The 11,359-nt window shown below is 40.2% G+C and overlaps 1 protein-coding gene across 7 annotated transcripts in view; it reads right to left on the bottom strand.

Annotated features, from left to right (window-relative positions):
• Positions 1 to 665: 665 nt before the first annotated feature.
• The window catches only part of TUT4 (terminal uridylyl transferase 4), a 51,394-nt gene continuing 40,700 nt past the window's right edge, over positions 666 to 11,359 (bottom strand). For 4 of the 7 annotated variants that reach the window (XM_074832026.1, XM_074832023.1, XM_074832024.1 and 1 more), the window contains 5 exons: positions 9,129 to 9,289; positions 8,052 to 8,149; positions 5,002 to 5,527; positions 2,229 to 2,402; positions 666 to 1,212 (listed from right to left, as the gene is read on the bottom strand). In XM_074832026.1, the coding sequence (XP_074688127.1) occupies positions 1,121 to 1,212; positions 2,229 to 2,402; positions 5,002 to 5,527; positions 8,052 to 8,149; positions 9,129 to 9,289 (1,051 nt within the window). In that variant the 3' untranslated portion in view covers positions 666 to 1,120. The other 3 variants (XM_074832028.1, XM_074832027.1, XM_074832029.1) reach the window with 3 other exon arrangements.

The following is an 11,359-nucleotide window of genomic DNA, read 5'->3' as shown; positions in this document are numbered from 1 at the left end:
CACTACACTTTGAGCACAGTTTGTGGCCTACCACTGACTGGGGACAGAATGACACATTTATGCTCAGCACTACCTTCTCTGCATGAAGTTAGCATTCAGCAAGTCTCTGTTTTTCAAATTAAGAATAATTAAGCTCTTACTCAAGTTACAGTTCTCAGTACATTTAATTATATATCACAGGAAAGCAGTTGTGTTAAACCCCTTATGTACCACCCCTTTTTTCCCAGACTTGCTTCAGGAGCAGGGACTGACAGGTTTATCTCCTGAACACTGCATTCATGGCTTAAGTATTTTCACATTGCCCAGTGAGTGCTGACAACACAGAAAGTATGCCAAGTGAATTTATGGAAAGTCCTCTTTAAAATTACTTCATAGTACAGCCTGATTCTTCTAGAGTATTTTCATATTATTTTGTAAAGTTCATGAACAGAAAAGCAGGTGTACTCTTCTCTCAAGTATTTTATGAGAAAGACAGACTGGCTGTGAGCAGCACATGCAATGACAATCAGCACGGCGAAAGCCAGGTATACTGACCCTATGACTCATTAAAGCTGCTCATCTTTCATCTCTTCTTTAAAACATAAATTAAAGCTGGTTTTATTATTATGGTTTCCTAATTACAGTTAAATGCAAGCATGCATACAAACAGGGAAGAGGAAAAAGTCTTACATCCTTTTTTTGCAGTTTTATTTTTCTTTTAAAAAGTTTTTTGGCACTACATAGTTCTGTAAAGAATAGAAGTGACAAATTTTTAAACACATGAAATCCCCTTCTAATTTTATTTTTTTAGAACAATATATATAAAGTCTGAAGCAACCAAAGTATGAATACAGCTAATAGAAAATAAAGAACTTAATTTTAGAAATTCTCTCTCTTTACAGTTTATCAAGATAAAACAAAACACAATTCCCCTTAAAAATAGGGTAATAAAATAGATGAAATTTGTATCACTCAGTTTTGTGATACCAGTAAAAACTATAGTTCATATCTATGTACAAATGATACAGTTTAAAAACAGTCTTAAATAATCTTGTATCTAAACATGTTGCATTAAGATTTTAAATCAGAACCTGAATTTTTTTCCTCCCCTCCCCCCACCCACCCACAATCCCGTTAAATTTCACTTTTTCTGTTGAATGTAATTCAGATTCAAGTGTGGGTGTCCTTGAGACAGAAGCGAGAACCGCTGGTTACTCTGCATCAGTGGACCAGCTAAAAGAAAATGGATTACAATTACTTCAGCAAATTAAATATATTTAACAGTGCTTGGCTATATTCAACGTATTAATCTTAGAATTAAAGCTATTTACTAGACTGACACAAATACTATCTGTACGACTAACCCATTTAATGGGACAAAATGCAGTATTACTTTAATCCTATCTCCAAAATTCCCTCACAATCATCAATACATGATTTTGCCGCATTACTTTAGTTATTTAAGAAAAATAATTTCAGGATTTTTAAATATGGGTCTCACTTGGAAACCTTGCTACAGCCAATAGATTAGATTTTGAAAAAAGGATCTAGTGCCAGTATCTCTCATTTTTGTACCAGGTGACCCAGCAACATGGTAACTGCAAAGCCTCCAAGTAAAATTTGGGCATAGTTCCTCTCTTAGTGGAGCCAAAGGTCTTTTTCCTACAGCGTTTCCCAATCCTGCCCGATGCTGAACACCTTTACCACTTGCTAGCATCACACAAGAGTTGAGATAAAGCCAGTCCTTCAAAGCACCCTGAATAACTGAACCTGATCTAACTTTGAAGTTAGTGCTGCCTTGACTGCAGATGGGTTGGACTAGATAACCACCTGACTTACTCTATGCTCTTGCAAGTTTTTAGCCTATGTAAGTCATTCCACAAGGCAAGGAACAAAAGCCAAATAAACTTAACTAGGACAAAAATTTCTTCATATTCTTAACATGTTCAGGGGCAAATCATCTTCACCTCTAATGAAGCAGAGGTGGCTCTAAGCAGCAGTGAAGGAGAAAGAGGCTAGAAGTGCAACAGACTGCAAATCGGCTGATTTCAGAATTTGATTTAACCCCTTCCCTCCCACAAAGATTTTCATCCATCCATACAGGAAGCTGAAGCGTTGATTTGACTCTTGGATTCATTATGGTTCCAGGGAGCCTACCAAGTGAAACATGATTCCTTGGCTTTTAAAGCCTTTGAGACAGTAAAGAGACATGTTGCATGAGCTGTTGATTCATATACTAGTTCTAGTACCTTGAGGGTAGAAAGGTTTGTTCGGTGGATAGCTGGCATTTCCCTGCTGCATGTAGTTCTGAGGCATATTGTAAGGCCACGCTCCTCGGAGGAGAGGAAAATGGGTAGGGGTCCCATGGTCCCAAGGGACAGAAGGAGGGTTCATTTTACCAAACTGTCCTTGGAAACCCTGATCTATTTTTCAATTGAAAGGGAAAAGCACATTGCAAGTTGAAATAATTAAACAGTAAGCCACAAATACAATTTACATCTTAAATAACAGTTTGCAGGGGACTTAATGCTATTAGTCTGATGTGCTACTCTCTTTTTTTTTTAAATATACATCAATAAAAATTACCACCTAAATTACTTCGTTATTCACTATAATAAAATTTATTTGGGACGAAGACAGAGGATGAATCAGTATTAAAATCAAGACCTACAATTTCACTACTCCTATGTCATTCTCAAGATGAAAAATACAAGGTCTGAACAATGTTACTAATATCTGATCCCACACAGATATTCACTATCACCGACACAGCTGTGACATGAAAGCTATTATGCTACTGCAAGAAATAATTCTCAGATGTACACTGGAATTCCACTAATAGTTGTATGCTTAAGAAACTTGATATCTAGATCACTGAACCAGCTTAAAATTGATTTTTAAAGAGAAAAATAAAAAATGTTGAAGTAAGTATGCAAACCATAAGCTACTCCATTTACAAATCCAGTACTAATGCAGCATTACGGATGAGAAATCAAGCATCCAAGGAGGCAGGACACACAACCAGTTGATGCCAAGTGCTGTATTACTAATCCTGCTCTTTTTGTTCATAGCTCCCAATTTTATAAGACACAGCAAAATTTAAAAACTTGATCAAAACTTGATCAATGTACATTTAATAATAAATGTAAGTAACTATCCATCTCAGTATATCAGTTTCCCTTCAGGCTCATTATAAAAAAAAAAACCTTTCAGACAGACTTTCATTAAATAAAAGCAAGCCACACATTAAGAAGAACAGTAACTTTTGTACACTAAAACATGAAGCACAGCTCTGGAGTATGCATGAAAAAAAGTTGTCTGTTCAAAACTTCTAATGATCCTACTTCTGATCAATTGTCTACTGAAAAGAAAGTAAAGTTGCTCCTTTCAAGTCAAGGTTATGTGAGCCAAGACAAAGTTTCAATGAAATTACTGTTCACAAGTTGTCCCAAGCAAGTAAGAAAGCAGGCTTCAAACAGAGAGCAGACAGCTCATCTCTACTGTGCGCCTACCCAGTGACCCCACCTTAGTGGCATAAGTCAAAAAGGAAACAAAACTGATTAAAATATGAAGAGGAAAAATACTAGGACTGGGAACTAGGAAAAGGAGTGTGACAAGATTGGAAATAGATGGAATTTGAGGGAAGGAGAAAAAAAAAAAATACTGTGACTGACAGCACAAGAAAACTAGGAAGCTTTCTGTGCAGGCACAATGAGAGTGGAAGCAAACAGAGGGGAAAAGGAGAAAGACTGAAGACAGAGACTGACTACATGATGAGAAATGGGACTCATTAATGGAAAATGGAGCAGAAACTAGGATTTGGAGAGCCTGTCTAAAAGAAGGTGCTAAGAGGACTGGGTAAGAAGACTTGGATTGGAAGGAGCCGCTTCAGAAAAAGTCAGAGCTGGGGTGGACATGGAAGAGGGGACAGATGAGCCTGGGCAAAGAATTAAGATCAGAAATGGAGAGGTAGGGACAAAGCACACTGAAGTCACAGAAAACACACTGGTAGCAGTCTCTGTATCCTCCAAAATATATTCCCATCAAAGCTCTGAATAGAAAAACATGAACGTCCAGCATCTCAACAAATATCTGATGCTCATGGGTGAATTATACCTCATCCAACACTGTTGAATCAGTTGAAAACCTATTGTTGCTGACAATCATCTTACTAGTGGAGAGAAATGCTGTGCAGGAGATTCAAAGTTTTCATCTCGTGATGAATAACTCCATCAGTATATTGTATGATGGATGTATTTTTTAGATGTAGGAGGAGTTACACACTCAGAATAAATTAAAGACCATTATCATGATCTAAAAATCACAGTCAAAATTTAGGGGCTGCCACTGTTTATGTTGCACGGAAAACTGTATGGGCTTTAATTACTAGATACTGTTTTTCTCATCCTCAAACACCCAAATGGACTTGGCTTTGGTATGAGGCAAAAGGCTGTGCCCAACTTATCGCAGGGAAAATCTGAAGTATTTTCAGGAAACATCATCAAGATTATGGAAGTTAAATGTGGCAGGATAAACTGTAGGAAAAAAGAATGCATAACATTATGTTATATTGCACTAAATGCAAGGAAGCAACACTCAACTTGCATAACCATAATTCTGCCAGTCTCTAAGTTCACAGTTGCAGTCTCAGCATTCATCTAATAAACTACGTAACAACATAAACGGAAACTGTACTTGTAAGCATAGAAACTGTACTTGTAAGCGTATTCACAGAAATGCGCTTTAGACTCAAACAATTATTAGACCATTTCTCAGTTGAATGCATGATTTCTCACGTTTTGCTCAGCTGTTAATGGCAGATAGGATCAATGCCTAAAAGTTACAATGATCCAACATGCCTGATTTTTTTCCTATGAAAATGTTAAGACAGCGAAGGTAATGACTTAGTTTCTTAAGCATCGTATTTTTAACATAAAACAAGTTGAAAGAGTTAGCTGTTTCTGTAACACTTAACACTTGTACACAAAGTGCGAGAGGTTTGATACAACAGAGAAGAGTTACCTGAATTCCCCACAGTGCCATTGTTCACCAGTGAGTTTGGAGTCACAGGATTGTGCCAGTGTCCCTCATGAGAAGTGCTGGGGATTCCCATGGGCCTGGCAGCAGGTTGTGCAAAGATGATACTGGGATCATTCAAGCTTACACTGCTCTGGTTATTTGTGGTGCTGCTGCTGCCAGATCTCATAGAAAATGGAACATTTGTAGAATGAGGAGGGTTACCCGGTGCAGAGTGAATAACGGGCCCATGAATAGGCCAAGAAGTGTTGGGAAGCTGAATTTGGTGGTGATGGTGCATCTGAAGTAGTCCCAGGTTATGCAAGGTGGAATACTGACCTGGGGGAGATTGGGGAAAGTTAAACAAAGGCAGCTGCACCTGATGGGGTGGCTGAGCACCCTGCTGTGGTTGCGGAACGTGCTTAGACTGGGATATTGGTTGTGGCTGAGTCTGGTTAATGGAGGCTGGCTGAGAGGAATTCTGTGTAAATTGTTGAGGTTGTGGAGAGTAAGATGACTGATGCGAATCAGACTGGAGGGGAAAAAAAAGTATGTATTTCTGATTAGTTCACTAGCTATTTAATGGTGGTTTTCTTTAATAAGCACCCACTGCATTAGACTATTCATAGAAAAGGCAAAGCACTCCCCAGCAACACCCCAAATACTGCACCCAAACTCCTCCTGCTGGTTTAAGTAAGTGCAGTTTGACTGACATTGATTTTCACCACCAGATTTTTTGATCTGTTAATGTGGCACATCCCATCATGAAAAACATCATTCTGAGCAAACATTAGCCCCAAGCTCTTCAATAGACTCGTCACACATCTGCTGCTGATTTTTAATCAGTGTCTTCCCCACCCTACTTATTTACAGCCCAGAATCTCATTAACTAATTACCTTACTTCTAAATAGAGTGGCTCTTATTACTACAGACACTTTAAGTAAGCTCCTAATATTTCTTTCATTTTTATTTAATCAAAAAAAAGAAATCAAAACTCCAAAAACCCAGTTTCAACCTCCATATCTTGAGTCAGGCCACAGCTAATGGCACAGAAACAGCAATTATTACAGCCTTTGCAGAGCTCTTACAAAGCTTTCCCTTTCACCAGCAGCAGAAAAATGCATGAGCTTGTTTCATCTGTTTGGTACTGCAATTAAGCAAAGGAGCACTTCAAGAACTGGGGTGGCTGGGAAAAAAGTTCCCCAGTTTATCTGCCAAAATCTATTACCAACATCTGGATTAAGCAAATCTGGTTTAAAGCACTGAGAGGAGATGGTGATGGCATAAGACAAGTATCTCAAAAGAGAAACTCAAATGACAGACAGCTACTTAAACCAGAGATGATTACTCCCCCTGGAGTTGCTTGTCTCCCTCCACAGATTATAGCAGACAGCTAAGCTTCAGGTAATTCAGCTGCTGTCAAACATCTGAAGTTAAAGGTCTCTGCAGCTTCTCACTATCCATGACTGCTCGCCTGTCTGTTTGAATTGGCAGACACTTTTCTTCAATAACCAGAGGTCTGCAGGACTTCCCCAAGCCAGCCTTTCACAGCACTCCTTAGAGCAGCATGCTGTGTGTCTTTGCCTGGGCAAAACCTGAAGCCCAGAAACTGGGATTGCTCCCTGCTGCTATTCCAACTGTTCCTGTATGAGTGCCTTCTATGCCTTTCTATCAAACAGGAAGAGAAGGCAAAACCTGAGATTTGAAAGATGACTAGTTTAACAGTTTAAATATTATAAAAACAGAGTGTGTAGACTGACTACAGCCTTCCTGTAAACATGAAATCACCACAAGCATGCACTGGAGATGCCAGCAGTAGGAGAGGAGAAATGTTAAGCTCCAGCCTCTTGGTCTGCTTCCACACTCCTGCTTACCCTTTTATCTCCCTCTTGCTTCACTAACATTCCCCCTTCCCATTCTCCTCAAACAATCCCTGCATAGCACATATTCACTAAGAAATCCTGGCCAAATGAGAACCATGCAACACACAGAGTCCATGTGCATGATGTGCCTGACTGTGTGTGCACCCACATGTCCAGCTTCAATTTCCCAAGGAGAAATACAGGGCTCCTAAAAGGATACTCCTGTGTCATGTGATAGCATAGTGGCACTTCAGCCCTTCACTGAGATTGGGGCTGTATCAGTCCCTCCTTAACAGTATATTATTACAGTAAAAATGATGGCATAGTCTCTGCTAGTGGAGCAAACATTCCAATAAATGCCTGCTGATCAGTTAGGAAAAACTCTATACCTAACGTAGTAAACTGAACAAAGACCATTAGCGACCAGCAGCTCTGATTATTATGTTTGCTTACTCACCAGCTTCATTAGCAGGCACGCTTCTCACACTAATAGCTTAAAATTAATGACTTCTCTATTCTGTACTCCAAAAACATTAAATGCCAACAGCTGTACTTGCTCAAATACCCTCTGCTACCCAGCTCTACTTAGAAGCTCGTTAAACATATTTTATAGAGTTCTATAGAGACTTGAACAAATTCTAGGAGAAAACTACTAAAACCTTCCCCACTGTTCTGTTCATGCATCTAGTGTGCTCTGGCAGACTTTTGCCCTGTGTATCACATCTGAATTGAAGTATGATTCACCTGTGTTCCCTGCCTGTTCATGACAGTCCCTTAAGACAGTTCTCTTAAACCAGGGAGAATCATGATAGTCATAAACCTAAGACTCCAGCACATTGTTAACAATGAACTATACTTTACTTCCCTTAGTAACTCCAGAACATTGCCAGAATAACTAAGCACAAAAGGCATCCTAGATTAAATTGCAAAGATGGTGAAGCTAGCCTTTCAGAATTGCAAGCTGTCTTATATGAAATTTGGCTATGTAGTTTCCATACTGAAAGACTGTAAATGCACTCCAAGAGACACTACATTATAAATCAAAGTCTCATTAACTGGCAGAGTGCAATGTTGTCATTATAAAGTCCAGAATCTGTTGAGAAAAAACTGTGCAAACCTGTTCCTAGCATAGCCCAGGAGTGCTCATTTGCTACATCTTGCTTACTTCAGTACTATAGCTAATTGGAACTTACACATTCTGATGACTGTCTAGTGCGCAAGGGTCGTTCCACTTGCTGCTGACTCACAGATACTAGCTGTGAATTTACCATGCTTCGGACCAACTGGGTGCCTAATCAAGGAACAAAAATGTTAATAAAAACCACAAGGTTACGGATGACATAATAATGAACACAGAACTGGGAGTCAGCGATACCTTAATTCTCAAGTGACACAGAGTAGGTAAATCACTTTAAACCCTCCTCTTCTTTAAGTGGAAAGCTTTCCCTCTGTTGCTAACAGCCAACACTAATAGGTATAGCAGCCAAACTCAAAATCTAATTCTCAGTAATACAAATTCTAGCATGAACAAAGCTCACTTTGCTATCAGGTGGGAGTGCTACCTTTATACAGGTTTCCACGCTATTGCTGTAAGCAGTGGGATTTTAAATAGCAACAGCAGAAACTTTTTGGCAAAGAAAGAAAGAAAGGAAAAAAAAGAAGAGTAAGGGATATCTGAATACAGATACAGAAAAGCAGCAACGATCTCTCTGAAGTTCATTTATGATTGCTTTCTCTACTTTTCAAGTACCACAGACACCTGAGGGCCTAATCTGAATGGGTTTGCAATTAGACTTGTCTCTAATTAGGAACAGTAATTTGAAAGCTGGATCTAGCTTCCCAATGCATCTGTATGCTTTTGGAAATGTTACTTTAAGACCACTGTTTTTTGGTGAAAATACATTTACTCACCTCTCACAGATGACGGAGGGTTAGCTAAAATTTGAGAAACATTTGGAAGAGGAAATGCATTCAATTATTACTACTCCTAAATGCACCCATTGTGAGTGGAAGACAAATAATCCAATACCCTGACGCACACTATACTTACTGCTAGTACATTTTTACCACCCATGCAAAGACTGTACTTCAGGAGGCATTACTCCCCTTGAAGAAAAGCAACACTTAAGACTAAAAGCTGTATTTGCAATGACTGAAATAATTAGTTGCAGAAATTTTTTGGTAAGATAATTACCAGGTCTGTATAGAAACCTAGAGAGAAGGGATCTCAGAACTTTCAAATTATACTCACAACACATAAACTAACTTACCTGGCACACTATTATTTCTCTGACGGGTTTGTTTGAATTCAGGACAATCTCTTCTAACATGACCCACATCTCCACAGATGAAACACCTTTTCTCTCTTGTTTCTCTATCATCTTCTTTCACTTCTTTTTCATCATCTTTCTCATTCTCCTTCTTCTTCAACCTGAATAATAAATTTTATTAGCAATTAGTGATCTTTAACATCTTTGTTGGTACATGGACAGTGGGATCGAGTGCACCCTCAGCAAGTTCACCGACAACACCGAGCTGTGTGGTGCAGTCAACATGCTGGAGGGAAGGGATGGCATCCAGAGGGACCTGGACAGGCTGGAGATGTGGGCACGGGCAAACCTCATGAAGTTCAACAAGGCCAAGTGCAAGGTCCTGCCCATGGGTTGGGGCAATCCCAAGCACAAATACAGGCTGGGTGATGAGCGGATTGAGAGCAGCCCTGAGAAGGACTTCGGGGTATTAGTGGATGGAAAACTGCCCATGAGCCAGCAATGTGCCCTCACAGCCCAGAAAGCCAACTGTGTCCTGGGCTGCATCAAGAGCAGTGTGGGCAGCAGGTCGAGGGAGGGGATTCTCCCCCTCTGCTCCGCTCTCATGAGACCCCCCCTGCAGTGCTGTGTCCAGCTCTGGGGGCACCAACATCAGAAGGACACGGACCTGCTTGAGTGGGTCCAGAAAAGGCCACAAAGATGATCAGGGGGCTGGAGCACCTCCCCTGTGAGGACAGACTGAGAGAGTTGGGGGTGTTCAGCTGGAGAAGAGAAGGCTCCAGGGAGACCTTAGAGCAGCCTCCCAGTACTTAACGGTGGCTACAGGAAAGATGGGGAGGGACTCTTTATCAGGGGGTGAAGGTATGGGATGAAAGAGGGTAGATTTACATTAGACACTGGGAAGAAATTCTTTCCTGTGAGGGTGGTGAGACACTGGCACAGGTTGCCCAGAGAAGCTGTGGCTGCCCCCTCCCTGGAAGGGTTCAGGGCCAGGTTGGACAGGGCTTTGGGTAACCTGGTCTAGTGGAAGGTGTCCCTGCCCGTGGCAGAGGGGTTGGAACTAGACGATCTTTAAGGTCCTTTCCAACCCAAACCACTCTATGAATCTATGAATATCACAAAGCCCCCCCCCCCAAAAAAAAAATCTCTGTAGACTTGTTATACTGGTATGTTCAAAGGAAATGGTTACATAACCAACAGCTGTACCAGAATACAAATATTTTAGGAATCCCAGAAAAACACTTTCAGAATCTGTGCTCGTTAACAACCTGTTTGTATAAACTTAACTTAAAAGCTCCTCAGAATTGTCCAGAAGCTATTTGACTGTATTAGCGCAGAACTATACCCGCACTTAAGAAGGCTTAGCCTGCCAGTTACTTTGGGAGTAGTTCTATGCAACAATCCCACTGAGTCAGAATATGCCCAAATTAGCTGTATCTTGTAGATATAACCCCTCCCTGACTGGAGATGGCACATTTCTCTGTAAGAATATATTAGCATCCTGAGCCTAGACAGGATGTGAAAGAAAACACTGAAGCTCTTTCAAACACTCTACTAATACAACAAAGAGGAGAAGAACCAGTGATCAAGCAGCAAGACAAGAAATAAAGCTCTTTTTCCACATGATAGCTGCAGGATTGTTAGATATTAATACTATTTTGTGAGCTGTATATATGATTTGAGAGATATTTTGTGTGGCTGTGCTGCAGCAGCAGTTTGTATGAGAAGCAGATCACAACTTCTTTTCCTGAGACAGATGTAGGGAAGAGGTGACACAATTCAATATGCTAGTGCTTGTGAGGAGAATGTTCAGGAGGCAGCTGGAAGAAATAATCAACCTGTGATCTCAGGGTTCCAGTTCAGTTTCTTGTATCTTTAAGTCTGCTGACTGAACAAAAGGCTGTAAATAAGGACTTTACAGCAGGAAGAGACCAAGAATCTTTTTAAGAATTACAGAGCACACCACTGAACATAAAAAGCCCCGACTTTAATCTACATTCTAAAGGCTTCAACAGGCTTTAGGAGTCAGACAACCTACACTGAATAAGTCATTAAAAATCCAAAAGACGTAAAAATGCAAGGAGTGCACATTCTCTGTCAATTCCTGCTAAACTCTCTTTGGAGATGTTGACCTGCATGTACTAGGGACTCCTTTTGCTGGCATAATAAATCCAAAACTCCTAAGTGCAATTAATGTACAAGTGCAAGATCACTAAGCAACTGGCACTAGT

This window comes from Strix aluco, chromosome 8 (assembly GCF_031877795.1).
Source record: "Strix aluco isolate bStrAlu1 chromosome 8, bStrAlu1.hap1, whole genome shotgun sequence".
Lineage (NCBI taxonomy): Eukaryota > Metazoa > Chordata > Aves > Strigiformes > Strigidae > Strix > Strix aluco.
This window is presented reverse-complemented; position numbering and strand designations above follow the sequence as displayed.